Source organism: Corvus cornix, chromosome 8 (genome assembly GCF_000738735.6).
Source record: "Corvus cornix cornix isolate S_Up_H32 chromosome 8, ASM73873v5, whole genome shotgun sequence".
NCBI lineage: Eukaryota > Metazoa > Chordata > Aves > Passeriformes > Corvidae > Corvus > Corvus cornix.
Window position 1 is genome coordinate 7599941 of NC_046338.1, and position 26378 is coordinate 7626318.

Below are 26378 nucleotides of genomic sequence, written 5' to 3' on the forward strand. Positions count from 1 at the left end.
AGGACCTTCTCATTTGTGTCCTGCCATAGCAGAGGGGGAAAATGGACAAAGTTGGCAAGGCATGGCTGGGGGGCCAAGAGCTGTGTGACAGAGCACCCTAAAGGGTCACTGGAGCCCCTTTGCCTGGTGTGAGCAACACTGACAGCACAGTTTGATTACCTTCCCTGGGATGGGAATGGATAGTTGGGGTTTGCTGCTTTTTCAAAGAAGCAGCTGTCAAAAGGTGTTTCTGCAGGGGATGGTGATGGCTGCTCAGAGATGGTGCTGCTCTGGGGTGAGTGTGCAGGGACCCCACTCTCCACTGGAATTCCATAGGCAGGGTTATAGGGTAGCCAAAGCTGATTCCTCTGGCTCCTGGTCCCAGTGTTTGTCTGAGAGACAGCTTTTCAGTCCCAGTGAGAGCCACCAGTGCTAGCAGGGGCTGTGAAGTGAAGGTCCCTGCTCTGGGATAGCCTGGTGCTGGCTGAGCCTCCCTGAACGAGGGATGGTGCTGCAGGATCCACACCCCTTGCCATTCAGCCTCTCATCAGGCGAGGCCTCTGGACACAATGGTGTGAGTTGCGACCCCTTCTCTCCAGGCCTGGCTCTGCCCAGACAGACAGACCAGGGCTGAGGCTGTCTGGTCACTTGTGACTATCTTGCTGTGACCAGTGTGTCAGGACCTGGAGGGAGGAAAGGCAGTAAGAGAGCTGGGCTGTGAGATGGAGGATTTTAATTAAGGCCTCCAAGCAAAAAGGCTTTATAAGTAAATAGAACAGAAATGTTACAGAATTAACTGATAATAAGAGATTTACTTTTCCTTAACGTAGCAAAAATTCATCATGCACACTGTAAACACACACACAGAGGAATGCTTTGTCTGGGAAATAAGTGAGACTTATTCAGTTCCTTATCAGGAACTGAAGTGTTACAAAGGAAGTCTTTCCAGCAGATAAGCTGTGGGAAGCTGGGGAGCTGGTTCTGTGGTGCTGGGTTGTGAAGAGCTCAGTTCTTACCCTGTGAACTCCTGGAGCATCACTGCAAAAAGTACTTTGTGTGTAGCACAACCCTGCTCCTTTGGAGGCCAGTTATAAAACTCCCACAGCTCTGCTGGGGCTGCAGCCTAAAAGGGGCACTGCAAATGCCACACTCCAAACTATACCGACAACTGAAGTTTGGCATGACTGCTAGATAAATTGGAGTGAGGTAAATTGGAGTTAGATAATTGGAGTTAGATAATTGGAGTTATGGGCACAGGGAATAGCAGTATCACATCTTTGTGGGGTCTTTGAAGGCACTAGTCCGGATGCTGGAAGTGCTGGCATCGTGTGTCGGGTGCTGGGTGTTCCCTGGCCACAGTCAGGGTCTGTCCCTAAAGACTCTGACCCATCTGTGAACACCCCTGGCAGCGGGGGCAATCCAGCTGTGAGCAGATGTGTGAACCCAGCCATCCTGTGAATGACACGTGCCCCAGAAGGAGTGCCCCAGTGAGAGGAGGGCTCTTCATGAGCAGAAATAAAGGGAATTATTTCAGGGGTACAGGAACCTCGGCAGGAGAAAACAGTGGGAAGTGCCTCACCCAAAGGGAAGTAATGGGACCCTTCTCTTGGGGAGCTCAGAGCTAGCAGAAAGCCCTTGAAGCATCCTGGAAGGACTAACCCTGCTCTGGCCAGAGAAGGATGGGACCAGCTGGTCTTTAGCCACCTCTAATTTGTCTCGAGCTGCCAAAGCTTTCCTTACAGATGCACTTCGCTGCGAGACTTCACACACGGCTTCTCCTCAGAGCACACCCCACGCACACTTACCTGCTGCTGGAACACCACAGTGTCTGACCACACCTGTCCTCTCTCTCTTCCTTTGGCAGGAAGGACAAAGTGCCACACTATAAATGCCCTGCCCAGCGGGGCCCAGGGAACAGCCACGCTGGAGGCAAACCCGACAAGAGGAGCCAGGCGCATCTGAAGGAGCCGTCTCTCCCCACACGCTGAGGAGAGGAGAGGAGAGGAGAGGAGAGGAGAGCTGTAGGGCAAGGCGGAGGAGCACGTCGCAGTCAGGAATCAATGATGTTTCTCTTTTTTTTTCCCCAGACAAGTATTTCTAAGATAACAAATAGTCCAAGGAGCAAGGAGGGAGAGGGAAATTAGCTAGAAATTTTACTATTGATTCTTTTTTATTTATAGATGGTGAATCAATTTCAGGGCTTTTTTTTTTTTTTTTTTCCTATCTGTGGGGGGAAAAAAAAGGGTGAACTGATAGATTTGCAGAAATCATTTGTGGTGGCTGAAAAGCTATTTGTTAAAATGAGAAAGCCTCCCCTTCCTCCACCAGTCCTCTTCTCTCTCTTTAAAGGGGTAATCCATACAATGAGCTAACGAGGGAGTCCTGGCCCTCTGCTGTACCATGTGATGTCTCCTCTTTTCGTGTCAGGCTCAGAAGCCCTTATGCCTACTGCATGTGCTAGTCCTGTTAGCTTGCATTAAGAGAGCCTGATAAATAGCCAAGCAGGTGCTCCTCATTATGCAGTTTATCATCTGCTGCATGGCTGGGTTTTTTGCTCTTCTATCAGATCATTCGAGGAGAGGGGTCATATGAGAAATGGGACTGTCAGGCTGAAGGCATGAAACTTGCTGCAAGACCTGCCCAGGGTCAGGGCAGGGACAGTGGTCCTCCATCAAAAACTGTCTGGGGCCTAGAAAGACCAGACTTGCCAACAAATGTCTGACTGAGGCAGCCTGAGTGAGGAATAGTGCTGAAAGGGGTGAACAGACAGCATTGTGACACCACTGTAAGAAACCCCAGGTAAAACCTCAGCACCTCCCCATGACATGGACAGCCTGCGAAATCTCTGCTCAAAGCCACTGTCACTAGCCAGTCTTGTCTCCTGCAGTGGGTGACCCTCTGAAACATCTGACCATGATTCTCAAACTGCAGACAAAAAGAGGGTGACCCTGAGTGAAGTCTGAATGTCTCCCAGGGGACGGAAAGGGAGAATGCACTTAGAAGTGTTTCTTCTCAACGCATCAGAAGCCTTGGGAAGCAGCTTCTCTTCACTGTCTTCTGCCAGGAGTTGGGCTGGAATGGTGGCTTGAAGGAGAGAAGGTGCCAAGACCCAGTAGATAAGAGGGAAATGATGAACTAGACTGAGGGTGAAAAAAGATACGTGAAACATGACTGAATGAGCTCCTCTTGGTGTGGGGTGGCCCTGAAAAAGTACTAACCCCAGACACTTCTCTGATACAAGAGATGTGCTGGTTGTTCCTCTGCTCTTTCTCAGGACAGGAATGCCATGATCTAGGAGCAGAGTCAGGCTCAGCTGGGTCCTCACACTAGCCTGTGTGTGAAGAGATTGCATCCTGGGGATAAATGAAAAGGTATGAGAAACACTGAGAACTACAGGCTAAACCAGACCTTTGGGGTGGTTTAAATTTACTGTCCCTGATGAAAGTACTCCCTGATTCTTTGGTAGTAGAGACCTGGCTGAGAGGCCTGACCAATGCTGAACCAGGGTGTGATTCTAGGAAGAACTGAAAGCACCTTGCTTGCATTCATACTTCCTTCTTTAACAATCTCGGTGGATACAAGGGAATTCTCTGTGAGGTCCTTGAGCTCCTTTCCATACAAGTAAACACAAAGCAAGCAGGGTCAAGGCTGAGCTCTGCATTCTGTGTCTCAGGACCTCACCTGCTGTTCTGGAGCCACATCCCAATGGACCTCCTGGAAGCCACTGGCACATGGTTTCCATCCAGATTGTATTACTGCAGCCAGAAAGAGTGAGCAGGTACGAGTAAGGACAAAAGCTTGGCTTTGCATGCCTCTGAAGAAGGACAAGCTACTCAGGATCTGCCAAAACTTGAGCTGAATATCTCTGTGCATTAGCCACCCTTTACCTGGGCTTTCCTTAGTTAGTTGCTCTCTGACAAAGGGAACTTGCTTGAAAGCAAGAAGGAGTTATCCCACTGGAAGGAAAATGATTTAAAACACCAAGCAAACCTGTTATCGTCAGTATTTCAAGGTGAGAGGGTTAAACTGTGTACATTTTTAGGGAGAATAAAATGCCTTCATATGATGAATTCCACGGCATCCAAAAGGCACAGTGCTGGCTCTCTGTCTCCAAAAGCAGAGTAATGAATAGCAGTGACAGTGTGATAATTAAAATGACCTCTTGGAGATATGGATTAGAAGGTACGCAGAGGGGGAATAAGTCCTCCTTTGAATTAATCTAGTGCTAATTTATGACTATCATTGGGTTTTATAGGGTTTTAGTGGAAGACTTTCAAAGTTGGTTTACTGGAGTTAAAATGTTCTTTCATGTATTCATTGCAAAAACACTTGCAGAATTCCTCGTTATTTATTTTTGGATGTTTCTATATATATGTACACATATATATATATATATATATATAAAATGAGAGCGTTTCAATATTTGCTTAGCCGCTAAAAAGCCTACTCTAGAAATATGAATAAAGTGATAAAAGCAGCTGTGGAATGAGTGTGCTGTTTAATTTCCATTCCTTCCTCCTCACAGGCTCCCAGATCACTTCAGAACCAAGACGGCTGGATTCTGGGAAGCCCTTGTGCTGCCCTGCTATCAGCTGTCAGAGGCTCCCTCTATCAGACTAACAGAAGTCTTTTAAGTTTAGATTTATAACTGGATTTTCCTGGAAATCACTGTCTCTACTTCTTACTTGTCTTGTGCACAGGTATCTGCCCCACAGCCTGAAATTTACAGGTCTTAGTACAGACCTAACGTAGATTGCTCATCTCTGCCAGAGATGCTTCCTCTCTGCTGAGATATCCCAACCTTTCAGTTGCACAGAAGCACAGATTGGAGACAGTTACCCATATGGGAAATGATGACATCCCATTTGTCAGCTCCCATGGTGCTAACCTTCCTCCCATCCTCTCCACCTGCCTAGCAGTGCCATAACATCCAAACATAAGGTTATCTGCCAAGAGCATCTGCCTTGCTCTTCAGCCGGGCAGCACGCCCATCCTGGAACCCAGCCTCCCCATCCTTGTTCCAGAATGTCATGTTCACACTCTTTGCTCTTGCCTCCCATTTAATTCCTCTTTCAGTTTGTCTCTGGCCCTTTCTGGCCAAGCCACAGTTGCCACTACTCAGTCTTTCCCTGCTGAGATGCCAGTTAATCTCCCCTGAACCCCACAAGCAGAGCTGACTCTATAGTGCTCTTTTCAGAGACCCACAGCTGCTTTCAGGGTTCTCCAATAAAGTGGGTTTTTTGAAAGCTCTCCCTGACCAGCTGAGGAGTCTCTGCTAGTTTGCCTGAGGGTTTACACATCTCATTTTTTGGGGAAACTAGCATGGGAGCTGAAAATAGGAGACCTTTTGTTCCCAGCCTCTAGTTGCCTTTCCTCCCATGTGAGTGCTGAAGTTCTCCTCCTCCACCTGAGCAGGTAGATTCTGCTTCAGAGTCTGCTCCTGGCCTGCACTCTTCTTCCTGGAGATAATCTGTATCTCAGAGGTGAGTAAAGCATGTTGTACTCCCAACAGTAACTCCTTTTTAGTCACTTGTGTCAGGACCAAGGTGAGGTGACACCAGGGATTCTGACAGGTTCAGAAGCCAGTATGGGTCCAAACCTAGGCATTTATTTGGACAGAATGGCATTTACTCTTAAGAACAAAAGCACGTGTTTGTCTGAACACAAGTGGAGGGCTTTTCTTCTGAGGAGACCAGTGCCCCATGGCAATGCCCTCCCTGCTTCTTCCCATTCTCTGCCTGGGGAGCTGCATGGCCCTCCCTTTGTACAGGACTGGGTGATGAATATTAAAATCCTGAAATTAACTTGTTTTCTATGCATTCTGCTCTCCTGACAAGAAAATCCCACTACAAACCCCTGCACGGGCCATCTAACTGCACTGAATTAGACCCTCGCTGTGAGGGGATTATATATTCTGATTGGGGCTGAGTTTGCAATTATTCTCTCTGCCACACCAAAGACCTTTACTGCAGAGCTGCAAACCAGTTATAGGAACATGAAATGCTTTGACTTCTTCACTAGGGAAACATTAATCCAATCACAGGTTATGTCCATTACAGACTATGGCAATATTGTATACAGGAATTCCCAGGAGAAGGTTCTACAAAAATTGGAATCTCTCTATAACCATGTTATGAGATTTACTGGTGTGGATAAAATGGGCAGAGTTAAAATTACCGGGCTGGCTATCTCTAAAAGACAGGTGAAGTCTGCTGGCTATCATTGCTTCGCAATATTACAAATGGAAAAGCCCTGAAGTAATTGAATAACACATCTGCTGAAAAAACCTTGTGAACTGCTATAACCTAAAGATAGACTGTGAGGAAACAATGTAGGTACAGCACCCAGTTAAAAGGAAAAAGATGCTTTCCTTACCTGGTGCAGGAAGATATTGCAAATGCAGGTACAGATTCTCTCTTTGCCTCCTAGATTACGTGTGTGTGTGTATGTGTGTGTGCTCTATACATTTATGTGTGTGTGTTTGTGTCTACCTACCTCTTTCTTTTCACATAAAAATAAGTTAACCCAGACTCCTCAGCCACCAGAGGCATGGTGCTGGATAGGAATGATCCATAAGCAAAGCTCACTGCGTTCCTTTTTCCACTGGAGGTTGCTGAAAACATTTGGCATGGCTGGCAAAGGAGCTGGTTTCTGTTCCCTTAAAGTCTTTCTGTCCTTGTGCAGAAAAAAGATTTCAAAGCACTTTGCAAGAGTTGATGGAGGCTTTCTCTGTGCTTTAGTATCAGTATTCAGTGATCTATAACCATGGTTTAACAGCAGAGAGCAAGTTCCCTGGCTGCCTGCAATCCCAGGGCTCCAAGAAGCTGTGTACGGATGGAGCCGCTGTGGCTGGGGCAGCATACACCCCACTCAGGGGGAGGATGGGCACAGCCTGGCCACTGCCTCCACATTGCCCTGTGAGTGCAGCCAGGTCACCTCCAGGCATGGACACCACACCAGACTCAGCTGAGTGACCCTCCATTGCCTTGTCCCTTCTCTGGAGGTAAGTGTGCTATGAACTGGGTGTTTGTGGGATGAGAGGGGATTTCAGGAAAGGTCAATGCCTCTCCTGTGGTTCTCCGTGGGCATGGAGGAGCTCCTCTCATTACTCATGTTCCTCCCCATCTGGTAGCTCCGAGCAGAGATCCAAGGGCAGCTGACACGGATGCACTGCAGCAGCATGGCTGTCGGGGGCTGTCACAGCTGGTCAATACCGGGAGGTGTGATTTATTTCACCTCTCATGCACCTCTCCATGGCAGACCAGCACAGATGGAAGGATGAGACGCTTTTGAGTGAGTCTGGAGGGATTTGAATCCTCCTGTGGAAGGAACTCAGGGGAGACTGAGAGCATCAGTACTGATAGGCATGGATATAAAAGAAATTATTCTTTTTCATTAAGTCTTTCATCAAAGGAGTTCTTTATCATCAAAAATGTTTTAAAGAATCCAAATTCATGAAGTATAAAAATGCTGCTTTACCAGCAAGGCTTGAAATTTACTCTCTGGAAGCAGTGGGAACAGAAACCAGCCAATTCAAACTGCACTACCAACAGCCTGGGTATCTGAAGAAAGATTTTATTACCAGCTAGTGTCTGGAAGAAAAAAGTACTAGAGCAAGTCTTTCTCACAGCCATAAGGGAGTCAATATCCTACTGTGATTCCCCATTACATACACAAAATTATCCTGGATATAAAGAATCCCCTGTTCATCTTGCACATTTAGGGTTGTTACTTCTGATACTTTGGACCAAAGCAGCCTGAACAAATACTGAGGATTTATACTCTTTTCGCTTTGGTGCTAGGTGAAGGCAGGGCAATTTTTGGGGTTGCTTCTGCATGTACAGCCAAGATTGATGAGGACTGTTCTACAGCATTTAGGGCCCATTTTAAGGTTGAATTAATACATTTCTAGAGGTGTGAATGTTGTAGGCCCTGAGCATTCTCCTTGTTGTGCGATGCCCCTTCCAGAGCTGCCATGAGCACTAAATCTGCTCACTGGTGTTTGCAAGTCTGAATGCTGAGCACAGCCCTGCAGGGAGACAGCAGGCTCTTGGTGGGGATGTTGTTTTCTGGCAAATTCATGTTGTACTTAGCACTTAATCATTTCTGTGTCCCCTAAGGCAGATTTCTTTTCCCTCTCAGTCGGTCACAGCCTTGTCACGCTCCCAAAGAGTTTGAGCAGCTGATGCTGAGTCACCAAGTGGAAAACACAAAGTATGTCTGAGGAGGCTTGACTAAGAAGTAGGAAAAAGAGGGCAGGAAAAAGGTGGAAAAGCACAGTTTAACTTTAGCTGAGAAAACTGGTTAGAGCATAGAGGTGCTCTTCAGCATGGAAGTCTTAAATCCCCCCTCTTCTCCCTTCTTTAGCATGGGAACATGGGTCTCACAGAGCTTCTGATTCAGCCTCGAGGGGCTGAACCTTTGGTCTTTTTAGGTGAAGAAACATTTTGCTATTTTTAATAAAGCCAGGACTTTACCCTGGAAATCTTGACTGCAACTTTTAGCTCTTCTATGGATCAGATATTGCACGATTGAGGATAAGGTGAGGAATATTTATCTCTGTGATTCATGTCTACCATCCAAACCCCCATGATTTTTACCTCATACTAATGTTGCTTTATATATCATTTTTTCCATGTGAGGAAAATACCCATTTCTCACATGGTGGCCCAAGACTCAGGCAGATGAAGTGAGCTGAAGCAGGACAGAAGTGGGTCACAGAGCCAGAGAAGGAAGTGAATGAGGCTCCATGTCTGAGTCACAGCAGCCAGTTGAGTGATGGCCATGGGTGCTTGGCTAAATCATCACAGCTGCTCCCAAGGCAGTGTTGGCAGAGAGTAAACAGTAATTAATAATGGCTGTTAAATGCAGACATTTCACACCTCTCAACCTTGAAACGGGAGAAGGATTTTTGCAAAATACTTCCTTTTTAGTCACTCTCACACTCCATGTTCAGTACACCCCGTTCCTGAACCGAGCTGTCATCCAGCCATCCTGAGACTTCCCAAGCCATTCATCTGAGGATTTTTGCCTGAAATGGCTGTAAATATCAGAGTCCCCTGGTTATCAGTTAGTTCTAAGTCTGTGATACAATCAGGAGATCTCTGAGATGAGAGCTTTCATGGAAAGCCACACAGAGAAATACCCTAGAAACCCCCATGCCATTTGCTACAATCAGTGCAGGTGCCACCTTTTGGGGTTAATCTTGCTTTCCTGGGATATATTTGATAAAAAATCAAGATTTCCTAAGAATCCTAGCTCAACTTCATCATAATTTAACTCCTGTTACATGCATGTAGCCCAGAATAAGCCCCAAAAGTTAAAAAAATCTGCTTCATTTAGGTGTTGCAGATAGGTCCCAAGATGGTACCTGGAGTAGTTTTGCCATAAATGGCCAGTTTTGCTATGTCCTGCCTCGTGATGCAGGGGAGGCACAAGGCATAACAGGGACAGAGTGATGGTGCAAAAATAATGTTCATAACCAAGTTCTCCCTCTCCAAGTTCAAGCTGGAGCACCTGGTATTTGAATGAACCTGTTCCCTGGTGCAATGCCATTTTTAAACAACTTCCACTATGCGTTTCAAATTTGTATTTGGATTTAAAACAGCCCATATGTGGGTTGGATTAAAAAAAAAAAAAAAAAGGGGTTTTCTTGATTTAGAAAATTGGTAACAGTCTGCACAGTGTGGGGGCAGAGGTGGAAACCCGGTCCTGTTCTGAGCGAGGTTCCAAGCAGCATGGGACATGCCAGGTCAAAAGGAGGGCACATTCTGGGAAGGAGAACATGTATTTGGAAATCACCAAGGGCGATCTGAACAACTAGTGCTGTCCAGAGTAAATCTGCCTAAATTTTGTTGCAATCTCCTCACTATTCCAGTATCCAGATCCCTGCCCTTGGCTGTCCCAAAGCATTTTCTCCTGTTGTTGGGAAGATGGGAGTTGCTCCTGGACAAGGCATTAACCAGAGGAGTTAACACCACTAACCCCTTGTTCCTGCCTGCCACAAACTTAACCAAACCCAGCAGGAAGAAGAGGGGATCCCTGGAGTAACCACAGATGGTGGTCTGGTGAAACCCACACCCACATGGAGCAGGGCCACGGCTGCTCACCACGAATTGGGAACTTCTCCACCCCATCTGGACCAGTTCTGGCATCAGAAAAGCAGTTCAGTCACAAACCAAGCCACGAGGCCATCACTCATCAGCACACTGCACTGATGCTACTGCAGAATAGCAGGGAAGGCTGTATCCCCATCTACTTTTGAATCATCAAGCTAATAAGTACCCTGGATGATAAGATGTAATCTTTTAAATGCAGTATGGATTTCTCCCCTGAATTATGCATGATAACATCTTTAGGCAAGAGGGTTTTTTTTTTTCCTGGAAGAGAAATCTTGTGGTGTTGGTAATCACTGTTTTACAACAGGCTCACTTGGGAAAGGCTCCCTATTGCTGGACTATCTCTGCTAACTTCCTAGGGGTGTGGGGGCCCTTGGATGGTGCCAGAGCATCTCCAGGAGATGTGAGGCAGTTAAACCCACTGGTTCAACAAGCTGGTACTGGTCTCCAAAAAAATATAGCCAGCTGAGGAAAATCAGGAGGGAAAAAAAGAATGAACACTGGGATTTCAAAGGTGACTGGACAAATTCAAATCTCATCTGGTCACATGCAGCCACTGTCTGGGCCTTGCTGGTTCCTCAGGGGGATGTGGGGACCACACGCTGCACAAGAGGCAAAGGCCACAAATGAAAACAAATATAGGAAAATCCACCTGAACACAAGAAAATACTTTTTAACTGTGAGAGTGGTCAAACACTGGAAGAGGCTATGGAGTCTCTATCCCTGCAGATATTAAAAACCCAGCCAGATATTGCCCTGGGCAACCTCCTAGGTAACTCAGCATGAGCAGAGGGAATGGACAAGATGATCTCAAGACCCTTTCCAATACCATCCATTCTATAATTCTGTGTCCTGTTTCTTATACATGAGTTTGACAATTTTACTGGCCATTTCACATCAATTACACCATTTTCAAGGGTAATAATACCAATACTTAGCTCTTGTGCAGCATTTTTCCCTCCTTGATCTGCAGTGCCTTTAATGAGGGTTGTAGTTCCCCATCCCTGTTGAGCAGCTGGGGAACTGGGGCACTCAGAAGCCAAGGGATTTGCTCAAAGACATTCAGGAAAGTGGGGGCAGAGGGACCAAATCTCCTGATTTTCACCTGCCATTCCCAGACCAGCACTGCCACTGCAACACCTGTGCAAGTGGTACTTCCAGAGAAATGCCTGGTGTACCAAGCACCCAGGAACAGCAGAGGCTGAAGGCACTGGAGGCAGTGCTCTCTTCACAGATGCAGCCCTTGGACTGCAACCCCAGCAAAGGAAAGATGTTTCTGTGTTTTGCCAGGGAGCAGTGGTGCAGGCAGCCCTGCTCTGCTGAGCTCAGCTGAACCACAAGCAGGCAAGCTGGTGCTCTAATGGAACTGTGTCCACAACTGGTAAAAATGGACTTTACCCACCAGCACTTCAAGCTACAGGTCAGGTTTCTGTGCATCACATGATATTTATTCTTTTTTCCAGTGTCCTGGTATCAGATTTGGCCAAATTGCAACATATAAGAACCAAAACACTCTTTCTTAATAGTACAATTATTGCCAGTCCTTAGAGACTGATGTCTGTAATACCACAGAAATTCCTTTACGAAAACTGACACTGCTGTGATTTTGCATCTCAGTGTATTTTGATCTATAGGCAAGTACACCTTTAAAAAGAAAAAATCCAATTTATCTCATGGATAGTGAAAACCAGACAGAAGAGCAGATGTGTGTGCATGTCTACAGACCAAAAAGAAACGAGCTTCCCTTTAAGTACTTGCTTAAATCCCAGTCCTAACAAATAGGAATGATCTTGTTACTCCTTTGGTGAGCTGAATAAATACGTGGACTGTGTTTGTATGGAGTAGAGGAAGCAGGCAATGGCCATTTATGGACGATTAATCACAGCCATGTATTCTTTATTTCCTATTTACGGGTGATACAGTGGGCTGAATTCTAATCAGCTCTCTCTATGGTGGGGTTTCATGTTTCTGCTTTCCACAGTTAACACTTTAGAGATAGCTGAAATTAAAAGAGAAGGATGGCTGTGGATTGGGATCACACTCTGGGCTTAGCAATGACTTTGCTTATTGCTTTCAGAGAAGGAACAAAATATTGTCTCGTGCGTGGGCTCCTGGGAAGCTACTTTGGAAATGGGTGCAGATAATAACACTTCGTAACAGTGAGCTGAGCCCAACTAAAACCAGTTCTGAACCCAGATTTCTACTCTCTCTACCTAACACAGTTATTAAAATTATGCAAAACAGGGAACATTCCTATTTGGAGGTGCTTTACAGCTGTTCAAGCGGGATAGTGGTAAGCAAGTGGAAAAGGGAAGCTCAGCCTCGTGCCCCCCTGATCAGCAATTCCTCCAACAGCAGGAATGCCTACAAATGAACATGGGGGTTTAATGTTTTCTGAACACGTTATCTAGTAGAAAAAGCTGGCTTTTCTTAATGGTCAGAACAGGAAACTACCCCTGCCTGGAGGGGAAATGCTGCCCTCCCCAGCCTCTGACTCTGGTGTAGTTGTAGTTCAAAGGATTGGCAGACCAAGTGCTCCAAGGTTTCCGGCAAAGCTCAGGAAGGCTCAGTTAAGGATTGTTACAGGAATGGTTCCTCCGTTCTTCCTTGTTTTTTATCTTAAATATGCAGAGCATCAGAACGCTCTTCAGCAGAGACACAATCTTCAGCCCTTTGTTCAAGGAGTGGAGAGACAATTAACAGAGCCAGTACCCCTTCTCCTTGGACGATGCTCAGTTTGACCTTTCCAGTACTACAGTGGTATTGAGATAAGACTCATGAACTATACCCTGACCTCAGTTGCAGCACGGCACATCTGAATTTGGAGCCAGTCCACTCGAGTAATTAGCTGGGACTAAGGCTGGTGCACGCAGTATTTGATATTTCTGGCATTTACAGTGCAGGCAGTCAGTGGGATCCATTACCTCACCCACACCTGCCCTCGGCGTGCCGCTCACAATGTGTTTATTACGCATGGCACTAATCGCACAGCAGGAGATTAAATTGGAGAGCTTTTAAAAGGCAAATTGGCCTTTTACATCACCTAATTTGGGATGGGGGCCAGATTGCTCTGGATGATTTAGATACCTAACTCAATCAATGAGTATGAGACATTGAAATGCCTTTGGAAAAGAAAAAAAAAAAACCCTGCAGTCCCTAATCTTTATATTTCATCTTTAATTTTGGAGTGAAATTGGTGCTTAGAAAATACATCTCAGGGAGGGCAGGGAAAGAAGAGTCCATTGAGCAAAAGTGAAATCTCGCTGAGCCAGGGACTGTCATCAGCCAAAGAGGAGATGGGAAATTAGCACACAGCTCAGGCTGGCTCACTCGCAGGAATACATTGACAAAATCCATGCAAGCAGATGACGCCATCCAGCCCCTAAAAATCTAAAGTGCTTTAAAATTAGGGCCCTAGGTGAGAGATATTTTTCCAGGCATTAAGACTCTGGCAGCCCAACCAAAGTACAAGATCAAGAGAGTAAATTTGACAGAGTTACTTTATTACAGATAACACTCCTTTTTCCAGATAGCCATGCGTCAGTTAAACTCACTGAACCAAAGGCCCACGTTGCAATTCACTTGGGAAGAACAGCTTGGCCTAAGATATGATACAGGACAAGAAAAATTAATAATTTTGAGATGTATCATCATAGGAAGAATGTGAAGAAAGTTTTTGATCTTTTTATTTGGACTCTTGAGATCTCCTCAAGGCCCAATTTTCTTTGTGCTGCTTGGATCCAGTTTCCATAGCCCAGCACAGAAACAGGCCTCTGAAAAGAAAGCAGCACTATATTCTGCCATAGGCAGTGGACCGAGTGGAGAAGAGCCACTTCAACAGTGGGTGTTAGTCAACAGTGGAAAGAATTTAAGTGATTTTCATGAAATGACGATTTAGTCCACAAAGGGGCTTGGGGACATGGAGACTTTAAAGATTTGGAGGCAAAATAATAGAGCTTTGCTTCGAAGTCAGCTTGAGACTGCAGAAAAAACCACTCTGAAATTACCTGCTGGCTTCAGGTTATCCTTGTGTTGGGAAGGGGATACTTCAGCTGTGTTTTCTGGGGCTAGTGAAAGATCTCAGCCTTCAGAGCTGCCTGTATGCAGCACTGCAGGTAAGTTGTGACAAATAAGATGGGATTTACTGAGGAAGAAGTGTCGTTGAAGTGCAGTAATGGAGGTAATAAAGACTTCTCTCTTGGACACACTAACAGGATTTCCTACTCACTCGATCAGCCTGAGAAGAGAAGAATGTTGCTCATTTGGACACATTTGTCTTGAGTAAGAACACACCTGTGTGTGCACGGGCAGTCTGGGGTTAACAAAAGATTTCTGTCAACTTCCAAGCACAGCCAGTTTGTCCTCTGCTACACCTAGGAAATGTGAACAGCATGGAAATTAAGATCTACTCCTCATGAGCAGTAACTTAGCTCTTTTATGTAACATGCTGTAATGAAGATTATTAAAGCTGCCTTCACAATTTCCAAGTCCAATTCTTTTTCATTTTGCTAGGAATTAAACTTTCAGATCCCAAATGTGGCTTTAAAATCTCAGTTTGTAGGTCAAAAACATCAAAGAGGTTTGTAACAACTTCCTCCTTGCCACAGGCTTTGTCCACAGACACAGCTCAATGGAGTGGGACTCAAACAATGATGCAGACCAGTGACCAACACTTTGACCCTTCCAAGCCCTGGGACCACAATCCAATGGATGTGAGAACCACAGCAAGGCATCCAGCTGGCAGAACATGCACAGGCCAGTCTTGATGCAGGAAAGCTTCATCCAGTTGCTCTTGTTACCCCATGTTAAACCACATTAGAGCAATTATCTGATCTCCAAGAGCTGGACCATGCAAGATTCAAAGCAAGCCAGCAAAATTCCCGTCCAACACTCAGGCAAATGAACATTAAATTCAGGTGAGTATTTGATTGCCCAGTATGGCAGGCAGAGGGCTCAAACAATGGGAAAAGCTGGAGTCAGTCACTACAGCATCAGCCTGGGTTGGGAGGATCCTTATACTAATTCCCTTCTCTGACCTCTAAAGTGTTTTTTTCTTTTTTTTTAAATATCATTTTTATCTACATCAATGTTCACAGACACCAAAACTAGTTAAGAATAGATTAAAATTTGAGCTAGTCCAAGCCACCAGGTCAGTAAAGACACAGTTCAAGACAACAGCATCATGGCCTGTGCCCATGTGTCGGCTGGAAGGAGTCAGAGAAGGAACTGTACCTTCAGTCTGCTGGGGTTTGTGCTCCACCAGGCCTTTGCAAGTCATGGCAGTAAAAGCGTGGTCCCCAAACCCCAACTTTTTGGAAGAGAAAGCTACTCCCAGGGCATCTTTTTGGAAGCAGCAAAGTTGCAGCTTTAGATTGAAGTTCTTTTTTATTTTGTGATCATAGCTAATTTAAAGAAATAGTAGAAACATATACAGATCCAAAAGTTTATTAGAAAAGAAACACTGTAGTTTAATTATGCCACTATGTTGCGTATGACAGAAAGCCCACTGAAATCTGAATACTCGATGATCTCTGGAATTTGACTAAGAGCTCTTCAGCCTTAGGGAGAAACTTGACAATTACTAATCTACATATGCCGACAATATCAGAGGCCCCATGAGGGTCTTTAATTGCTCTGTAAACTTCAAACTGGAGTGTTCTTCAGTGGGACAAAACAAGATGCTGCATTTGAGCTAAAGAAGAGTGGTAGTTGACATGTTTATTAAATACTTCCAGACCCCAAAGGATTGCAGGGTGGAAGGTTCTCTGGGTAGAAGAAGTTATAAATGCAACATCCGATTTATTCCAGACAGAACAATTAAGCATTAATGCTCAGGTGCAGCTACAGGACAATGGATCCAGGAAAACTTTCTGCAAAAGCCTTTCCACAACTCCAAACTGCTTTTCTATTCTCTCTCTTCCGCAGCCCTTTTTGCTACATTTACTTGAGCCTTGTGACTGTGCACACAAAATGTCTGCATGATGTGAATAGAAGTGGGCGGTGGGTTCTATAAGGTGCTGACCTGAGCTTTTTCAAAAGCAAAATGTGTGACATTTGCCTTACTGTTGCTTAATTGGAGGCAGTGAGTTTTGTCCATGTATCTGGCAGGGGAGGGACTTTTGTCCTCCAAGATACCTTCAATATAGGGCCTGATATTTTGCCAGAAATTTTATTAGGTCTGGCTGAAATCGCAGCTGCAGGAAAATGGATCATTTCATAGGAGAACCGATAGTTTCCTATTCTTTCCCTTTAATTTACAGCTTGACACAAGCCCACGCTTTGATGCTGAAGGTTACGTGTGTGTTATGGCCATCACAGAAGGTTATTCTGGCTCATTCTCCTGTTGCTGTATTGACTTTGATGTTTACCTTGTATGTTGTCAACATAATCACCAAGCAAATTTTGATTGCTTCATTTCTCATTTTATTTCTATTTCAGGAATGTGTAGAGTTATCCTCCCTCTGCTGTGAGGGTTCATTACCTCTGCTGAACTGGCCATAGCTCGTGGAGAAAGAAATAACATTAACCCCTCCAGAAGCCACCTAAGACAGAAGCATCAATCTTGGAGAGGGCTTTTACAAAGTGTTTTGTCATTTCTGGGGAGCAGAAGGAACAGACAGAGCTTGGATCACAACCCAATGGGATGTGCAGCACTTACCATTAGGGGAACACCTTGCCTTGCAATGAAGTTGATCAGGAAATAACAGGATGGAATAAATCCAGTAGGTCCCAGTGCCAGCTTCGTTCTGGGCTCTAACGACACAATCCAAACCTTTGAATTTGGGATGGGAGAGTGTTATCGACACAACACATTAAACAACCTTAACTCCAGTGAGCAATGGCACCAGTAAAACACTTGTTTATTAGCAGAATGCATCTGATCTCAAAGGCCTGCATGACAAGTTCATTACATATCAATTTAATTAGCTGATTTACATTTAATTTACATTTCAATTAATGTCTTTAGCAACAAAACGTTGCCTTAATAGGGTAATTGCCTATTAGGCAATATGTAAAAGAATAAATAGTTGCATTCTGAGGAAGAATTCCTATTTTCAATTTTTTATTACCATAAATAACCTAAATAATTATTGCTCTTAAGGGGCCACGTCCTAGCTCCCTTCTGGGCCTAATTATAAAGACTTAGTACCTCATTAAGCAAAATGGTTTACGAGTCACAGAAAAGCATTACTCTAATCGTGACTCATTAGTTTCAACAAAAGAGGGGAAAACTGCAAAAGTCGGCACATTTCACCATATTATTCTTGTGGTTCATAAGCAGCAGCATATTTGAGAAGTGGCTGTTACAGCTGTGTAGGCGTTTCTGTCACAAAGTCCTGCTTTCAGAGGGTTTTTTTTGTGTAACTTTGGTCACTAAAAGAGAGTGACATCCAACTGGAAAACCTGGCACGTGCACCCCTGGAGTGCAGCGAGAACTTGAGCAAACGTTTGGGTTTCTGTTCCCTGGGAGCTCATCTTTTCCCCATATGGCCACAAGCACGGTGGCTTGGTTTGAGGTTGCAGTGTAGGGTTCATCTTCCACTATGCTGGAAGAGTTGCTTCCATCACCATAATAAATTCCAATGCATTGAAAATGGACATGATTTTTAGGCTTCATTTGAATTCAGCAGTGTTTTATCACAGTGTAAAAATTTACTGCAGGCTTGGGTGTGACCAAACTGTGACTTTAAGGCTCTTAGTGTTGGATCTACTGGTGTCAGACACTGATCTCATATATGCTCACTGTGATGGTTTAAATTTGTTAAAACAAAAAAAAAAACCATGGAAGGTTTGGCGTGGTGCTGGTGGGGTTTATGCTACGTTAGGCATCCACTCTCTGTGCTAACCTAACATTACACTGAATCCAGAATCCTCTGTTCTTCTGGTAACCAGTGTAAAACCAACAGCATACCACCAAGCTGGCACAAAGTCTGTGTCAGAAGCTCTGGCTGATCTGATGGACACGTCTGTGCTTTGTCTGGATGACGTTTGTTCTGCTGGAGATTCAGCGGTGCAGAGATTCAGAACTGATGAGTGGAACTAAGGGCACTGATTGCAGTTGCTTAAAATTATGCCATGTGAGGAAATAAAGATAATAGTTAAGATATTGTTTAGCAAATAATAAATTAATAATATTCTAGGAATACACAGAGCTTTTAAAATGAAAATGTTTAAATAATGAGAAAACAACCTTTTCATATAGTGTTAGTTTTCTCATTAACCTTTAATGATGATTCATATGTAAAAGAAACACAAACAGAGCTATTCTTTCTTAGATTGCACATAAAGCCAAAGCTAAAAATAGGATTGTTAATTATAGCATTGTACAGCCTCTAAGAACAGATAATCGGTGGGGGTTCTCGTTTTTCCTCTTTTTTTATTTTTCCGTTTTTTTTTTTTCCTTTTTAGTGACTGGATGTTAGTGTCCTCATTTTACAGGGAGTTGAATTGGCAGCACACAAATGTTAAGGGATGTTTCATATCTCAGAGCTGAAAGGAGAGCCCCTACCCTCACACTCCAGCCATCCTGCTCTAATGTTTACTGAAGTCAACAATGTCTGTAGTGGATTTTGGAACTCATCTTGAACCCCAAGATCTTCAGACCACTCATGATTGTCCCATACTGTGCCAGCTTCTTACCTGGTGTAACTCAACCAGCTCTGGAGGCAATTCATCTGCACTCTGTATTTGGGCAAATTTATTGCCAGAGACTGGGCAAGTTCTATTTCTTTAGTGCTTAACTTTCCTGTAACAAGGTGCTGTATGTATATACCATTAAGACAGTGAAAAAGAGAACAGGTAGGAGTCACTTTCTTATAATACTAAGTGCACTCTTTCTCTAGGGACAGGAAAACAGTGCTGGAGAGAGAAAGACAGAGAGAGAGAGAAAAAACTTCCACTTCCAAAAAATGTCTTATTACCTTCAAAAGTTAATTACTCAGGATTCAGATGTATCTTCTGCTATTCTGCATTTTAGTTTTGCCCCTACACCTGATGGATCTGGAATTCTCTTTTGAGCTGCTAACCAAAAAGCTCATTTAAAACCTTTCCTACTTTCCCATGTCTCTGATTAACACTAATCCACTCTACCCTTTCTTTTCCTACAGCTTCTTATGCTCACTCCTTGCTTCAGCCTGCAAGAATTCTAATTGGCATCTGCTCTTCTTTGTGGGTTTCCATTTTTTTTCTTTCTTCCTGCTCCATTTTCTCCCTGTCGCTATCTGGGCTGCTCTATACCATCCTGTTATACTTTCTAGCCCAGATCTGCCTAGTGCTGTAAAGGATTTGATGATTTTCTTTAGGAAAGACTAATAATAGCCACAATCCTGCCCCTTTACAAATCTTCCTACAATGAAAAAGAAAATGTTCTGCCCTCCAAAGTGAATTCCATTGAAAACCAAAAGTTCTTGTCATAAAAAAAATGTTTAAAAAAAAAAAATATATATATAAAATATCCCTCTCTGTTCCTGATGGATTTGAGACATTTTAAAGGAACAATGCTATAATTTATGGGGAATTTGAGCATAGATCTCAGCGCTTCCCACTAGAAACTGTAACTTCAGTTATTATTTCAAAACAGCATTTCAGTTTTTTTCTCTAATACAAAAAGCTATTATTTATAACAGGAAAACAAGCCAGCCAGAAAGTCCTTGAGGTTCTCTAGTGACTTTGCTGTTGTCAATCAAAATAACAGGGAAGATGCTCAAACACTGCTACTTTAATGGGCAGAGGGACAAAACTCCTGACACACTGCAGAGGCTTTTGGAAAACAAGCGCCTGATGTCATCTGAACTGGGTGAGGCTGGCACAAGCTGGAGCCTTGGACTCTGTCTGGATGTGATGGATTTTGAGCTTTAACTGCCGTTCCAGGTGGCCTGTGCCAAATCTATGACTTCTCAGCCCCTACTCAGCTGCTGCCTCAGCCTGGCTGCCCAGAGGTGAAGCTTTTCCCCCTGCAGACTCTGCCTGGGATCTCCTGGTGCTCAGAAGCAGCTCAGTGAAGACACCTCTGTCGAGCTCGGAGCCACGCTGTGCCCCTGCTCTCCGAGGGCTCTCTCGGCATTCCCTGCCACCTCCCAGCAGCTACCTGGGCAGTGCCAGGTGCTGCCGTGCACGAACTCCAAGGCAAAGTGCTCAGAGCCCTCTCTCCTGATCTCTGCACAGTAAGCAGTGCACAGTCACAACATTCACACACAGACACACTGTTAGACCGTCAGGGCAGCCTCCTGTACATCACAGGCCATTAAATACTGTTGTCAATCTTCTTTTAGTTTGACTAAAATATGTTTTGTTTCAACAAAAGCATTTCTTTAGTCAGCTTCTCATTTTCCTTTGGTATTGTCAGAAAATGGAGAATTCACTTTCCCTTTGATAGCCTGTTCCAGTGGTTACTCCCTTTCTCTGTTGCAATATAACGCCAAACATGTAATTCAATTTTTTTCTAGCTTCAGCCTCCAGCAACTGCTTGTTGCTATGCCTTTCCCAGTTAAATTAAATATCCATATAGTATTCTGTGATTTCCAACACAAAGGTACTATCTGCTGTAATCAAGCCACAGCTTTTGGCTTTCTGGGCTCTTGCTGCTGCAGCCAGAGTCATCATGGCCAACTTTCCATCAGCAGAGATTCTCCCTTATGGAGCACTTTTGGACACTACCAAGCTGCTCAGAACTATTGCAGGACAGGAGTTATTGTCTCTGGGATGGCTGAAGAACAGACAAGAATAGTGAGTCATTTTTGCTTCCTCTATGACCGTTGTTTTGAGTTGCTTTGCCAAGCCAACAATATTCTTTTCTTTGCTTTTTAAATACAAAGCTGTACATACATAAGGAATAAAAAGCTCTAATTTATTCTGTGAAAGTGTTCATCAAGTGAGAGACAGGACTCTGGGAAAAGATTAAGAGCTTACATTTTTCATTTGACTTATTTCACATAAAATTTCATAGAGGATAAAATGATGGGAGGCAAAGAAGCAATGATATTTCTGTTTTATCTCTTTCTAAGGACCATAAATCTTTCTGAAGTATCATTAATTATAGCAGCGCCATTCACAACGTTATTGTTAAGGGTCTATCAGCAGTCCCATTATAAAGCCCTATTTTCAGGGGTTTATAACTTGGTCAGAAGAATTTTGTTTCTGGCAAAAACTTTGCTGGGGCAATGTCTCCATCTAAGAAAATTTATTTTAAATGTAAAGCACAAAGAAAAATGTTACCTCTCTTGAACTGAGTAGGGGACAGACTAGGAACTTTCTGGGGTACAAAGCTAATGCTGTCGGCTGATTGAATTTGTGCCATCTGTGAATTCGTAAGACTGTATTCAAAGAAGTAATCTCTTAGAAGAATTTAGATGATTCCTTTACAACACAAGTTTCCAATTACAACAACTAAATTCAAGATCTGGAATATTCCTCTAGTGGCTGTAATCAAACCAGGTTTGATTGCTTTAGCTGCAGCCAGTCGAGAAAGAATTTGGCAGACCTGGAAAACAGCTTACATGTTAAGAAAACTTCAGTGTCTTTAGATAGCTTGCCTGTTTTTTTGTTGCAGGCAGGATACACATAAAGAATGAATGAAGCTAATGCTGAGATGCACCAAAGCGAGTCTTGACTTAGCAGCAATATGGAGGAATTGCTCTGTCATGGCTGAGCCACGGTGAAATGTTAAAGAGGCACTGAGTTTCTCCAGATGTGCAGTAAAAATGCTCTGCAGTAGGCACTGGTGAGACTGGGAAGGCATGGGGAAGAAAGGTCACTGCTTCACCTACATAAAAACATGAGCAGGTGTCCTTTTGCCTGTATCAACTTGTAGATTCATCAAGAAAGCCAAAAGCTCTGCCCAGCTGTGTCTTCACATGTCAGGAAAGAGCAAGACGCTCAATAAGCAGGATCAACAAAATCATTGTGGCCTTTTTCGAAAGCAATAGATATTAATGGATGGTAACTTCTGGGCAACTTTTTTCCTGCTTTAAAGTAGAAAGATTAGATGAAAATGTATTTTGTGAGGAGTGTGCTGACACCCTCAGGTAATCTCCATCCTCTGTCCTCATCAATAATCTAGCACTCTGTAACTTCCCTGTTACATTACTGTCTGCAGTAATGCAATTCACTTCGGTCCCCTTAGATCCTATTAGAATCTCTCACATCACAGAATTCTTCCAGCTCTGCTCTACAGTGTTCTGGGATTGTTTAGTCTTAACTTCTGCTGCCGGTTTTCCTCCACTACAATTTTTGCACAGGGATTGACTTCTGTGGATTGCACATTTAACCTCACAGTGAGTCAGAAGATCAAAATTAATGCATGGGGATATTGTCCAGTGGGGTTTCCAGAGCACTCTAATTCTGTTTGGAACACAATTGAATGTACCTTGTGATAACAAGTTCCACTATCTAACGTACTTTCTTCTAGCAGTTTTGATTTTGTTTTTTAATTTCACTGCATGTCTTCTTTGAATGGAAAAAGAGGCATGGGCAAACAGAAGAACTTAGTTCTACATATTTTCCAATCCCTTATGTACCTCCTTTGTATTACATCTTACTTTTCTCTAAAGTAAAACAGTCTTAATGTTTTGTTTGCTTGCCTTTCTAATGTGGAAATCTTACCATATCCCGTAATTTTTTGCTGTTATTTGAGCAGATGCTTTCCTGGAATTCTCCTCAGTTATTAATGGTAAGTCAGTCATGCTCGGTGATGATGTCTAAATAAGGGGCTTGACGTGCAGTAACAGAGACGTCTCCTCTGGCTGCTCGGGTAACATCAGGGGCTCAAAGTAGGCAGAAAAGGATCTCTGACACCAATCCTAAGAACTGCAGTAGAGGGTGGCCAAATGTGGAAAGCTCCTTTATTCCCTTCATTCTGATTAGCAGGATGACAGTGAAATACCACTTTGCACCCGGTGTTCTGCTTCCTAAGGAATGGAGGAAACCATTCCTGGCTTCTTAGCCAAAAGTGAGCCTCTGACAAACTCAGTGATATTAGGCTTGCTCTCTAATCTCCAGCCTGATCTAATCAAATTCTGTCTAATCCCCAGTATTTTTTAGATTCTGAACTGTACAATACCTACTGTTTGCAGACCTGACTCTTCCCATTTTTCTCACTCTACCTATTTTGTAGCCTATTTCAATGCATTGAAACTCCTGATGCCTGACCATCACAAGCACAGCAACAATATGATATAAATCTTGTGGTAATTATCTTACACCAGGGCAGCCTCCCTCTCTTGACATTTACTTCTAGTTTGCAATGGTAGAAATAAGGGCAAAATTGAGTATTTTGATGACATCACAGCTCTTCTGTAGCAGCCATGTTGGAGGGCCCAGAGGACAGCAAAAGATGAAGCTCATAATTGGAGGAAATTGCAAAAAAACCCTCCACAATGCAGAACAATCATTCAGATTCTTTTAATACATGAAAATAAGTACAAGTAGCATTACAAGAAGATTTACTGCAGTAAAAGCAAAGGAATTCATGTGCTTTCACAGCAGGGAAGCTTTACAGCAGTTAAAACCTCAGGTCAATTACAGGAGCAAGCACTTCTTTTGTTGTTTTGGTTAACAGTTTTGCTTATTAGGAATGGATTTTTACTGAAAGTCAGGATTTTCCCTCATTGTCCCCAGATTCCTGCATTACCGTTCCTGCAGTGCAAATGCAGGTCTAAATCATGCATTTAACAAAAAGGAGAAGGAGCAGATGGGTCTTGCACTGCTGCAGAAAGGGCTGGACAGGAAAGCACTGCAGCAGCAGCAGCCTTTCTTCCCAAGGCCCAGCAGGGCAAAGGGGAAGAAACTCTGCAGACCAGAAGGTTTGCCAGGGAAAAGCGCTGAAATTCATCACTGCCTTATCACTTTGGAGAAGCTTTCTGTCCTGCCTTGTGCTCCTTTTTCAAGGGCTATAAAGTACTTCTGTTCCAGGGCACTGCACATGGATATTAAATTCTCATCACAAACATGATGCCATTTTTGATTTCAGCATTTATCTATCTTCTCTTCTTATATGGCCACACTTACCATAATATCTCATACTTCACAATCTTTAACACATTATTTATCCCTCCAAAAAGCATGTATATGAAAGGTAGCTGAAAATAAGCAATAAACCATTTTAATACTGTTACCATCTGAGGCTATGGATCTGTGAGAATTTTCTTCTCATTAACTCTGGAATGCTATTCATAACCTTGAGACTGATAACGCTCAGAAAATTATTTTATCCAAGAGTCATCCCCTCCTTAATATATGTACTAGAAGTCTACAGGGAATTTTCCAGGCCCTAAATACAGAATCCTTTGCTAAGACAAAAAAACCAAAACCAAAACAAAAAAAAACCAACACAAACAAAAAAACACCCCAAAAAAGACCCAAAACCAACTAAACTAAAACACAAAAAACTCCCCCACACCTTAGAGCTGTTACAGAAGTCACATTAATGAAAACAAGGCCTACCTTTCCAATCCATTATTTGTTTCAAAAGATTGGTATCAAGTATTAGTAGTGATATTTAATCCATCTATAGATTTCCCTTTTGTCTGAACTGGCATATCATGTTCTTTGCCATTTCCTTTAAAACAAAAAAAAAGAGAGAGATAAATCAAAGCATTTTGAGAATGCTGTTTCTTTCCAGACCACTTAGCATGATTTTTCTTTGAAAGAGTAAAATTAAAATAAAGAAAGCCAAGGGATACATTTGAGCCACTGCGTTCTTTTGGAGGCAATTAAAATTTTCTGTCCTCTCTACAGCTGTACTTGTGAACTTGGAAAGAATATTTAAAGCCTGAAATCCCTTCACAGTCTGAGGCTGAAACAAGTTGCAGTTGCTGAGAGAGAAAATCAGATTATTTTGGTGTTGTATGGGATTGTAAATACTCTGAAAACAACTGAGCAGCAGAGATGTTGGGGAATATCCTTGATATGATCAAACTTGGGATGAAGATCAGAGACATAAATATGAGTTTGTTAATAATGAAAGCAGAAGGGTAGGAATGAGCAGACAATTTCAGATATGAGTGTACAGACATGTTTCCAAAGATGGCACCAGTCAGAATATATCCCATGCACCCTGTCTCACCCACAGAGGACATTAAAATGGGATACTCGAGTCAAAAGGGCCCAGATGCCTACAACAGGATGCAGGTGAACTGCATCAAAAGAGAAAAAGAAAGCATGGAAATCCAGTCCTTTTTAGCTATTCAAGCCTGGAGCTGTATAAAACTTGGTTGTGACCCCTCTGCTGAAGAGAAGGCTCTCTCTGCACCTTTCTGCAGGAGGCCCACGAAGCTGGAGGAATCTGACACATCCCGAGCTTCACATTCCTCCTGGATGCCCCAAAGCAGCCCTGCCCTCACCTGTGCGTGACCTGTCTGGTTCCCTGCCCCACGCTGGACACTTGTGCTTTCACACCAGGGCTCCATTGCCCATCACTGTCCGCCCTTCAGGGGGCAGAGGGTGGAAATATTTTATCTACTATTTATCACTTTTGGTACACTCTAGCAGCCCCCCGGCAGCTCCACAAGTCCCTGTGCGGAGTGCCAGGACGAGCCAGCCGGAGGTCAGGAAGTGGGAAAGTGGGAGAACCAGAAAAGGTTGTGGGATGAGTAGGGATGAGGAACAGGATTAGCGGCAGGACGAGAGAACATCCTCTTAAGCAGCGCCAAGGGACGTTTAGGTTGGAAATTAGCGACAACTTCTTCACGGAAAGGGTGATTAAACAAGGGAAAGGGCAGCCCACGGCGGTGGTGGAGCCACAGTCCCTGGAGCTGTTTAAGGAAGGATTGGACGTGCCATGGTCTACTTGAGACACTCATGCTCAGCCATAGGTTGGGCACGGTGATGTCAGAGATCTTTTCCAACCTGACTGCTTGTGTGAGGGCAGGAGGCCCTGTGGAGAGCAGCGAGGGCCGGACGGGAAGGGGACACGGGCGCTGCGGGGGACAGTGCGGGCAGGGCCGGCACGGCCCCTCAGCCCTGCGGCGCGACGGCGGCGAGCGCCGGGCGGGGCGGGCACAGAGAGGGAGGGGATGGATGGAGGGAGGGGAAGCCGCCCCCGAGGAGGGCGGAGCGGCCGCCGCGGCCGGACGCGCCCCGGTTGCCGTGACAACGGCGTCGGCCGAGCCCGAGCGGCCCGGGTCCGGCTGGCCCCGCTGCCCGCCCGCCCATGCCGCGGAAAGCGCTGCGCTGCGTCCTGCAGCTGGAGCTGCGCTCGGTGAGTGCCCGGGCCGCGCTCCCCGCCCGCCTCAGCTGGGCCGCGGCCGGCAGGAGAAGCCGCGCTGGGCTCTTCCGGCAGCGCTT

General features: G+C 44.3%; 2 protein-coding genes across 5 annotated transcripts in view; both read left to right on the forward strand.

The window, feature by feature from the left end:
* BEND5 (BEN domain containing 5) overlaps window positions 1-4464 on the forward strand; it is an 885667-nt gene extending 881203 nt beyond the window's left edge. Inside the window, exon 13 of the mRNA XM_039556517.1 lies at window positions 1844-4464. Within this exon, the coding sequence (XP_039412451.1) occupies window positions 1844-1967 (124 nt within the window). The 3' untranslated portion in view covers window positions 1968-4464. The remainder of the gene's footprint in view (window positions 1-1843) is intronic.
* Window positions 4465-26135: 21671 nt separating this feature from the next.
* Window positions 26136-26378, forward strand: part of SPATA6 (spermatogenesis associated 6) — a 41999-nt gene continuing 41756 nt past the window's right edge. For all 4 annotated transcript variants that reach the window (XM_039556191.1, XM_039556192.1, XM_039556193.1 and 1 more), the window contains exon 1: window positions 26136-26292. In XM_039556191.1, coding sequence (XP_039412125.1) covers window positions 26245-26292 — 48 coding nt within the window. In that variant the 5' untranslated portion in view covers window positions 26136-26244. The remainder of the gene's footprint in view (window positions 26293-26378) is intronic.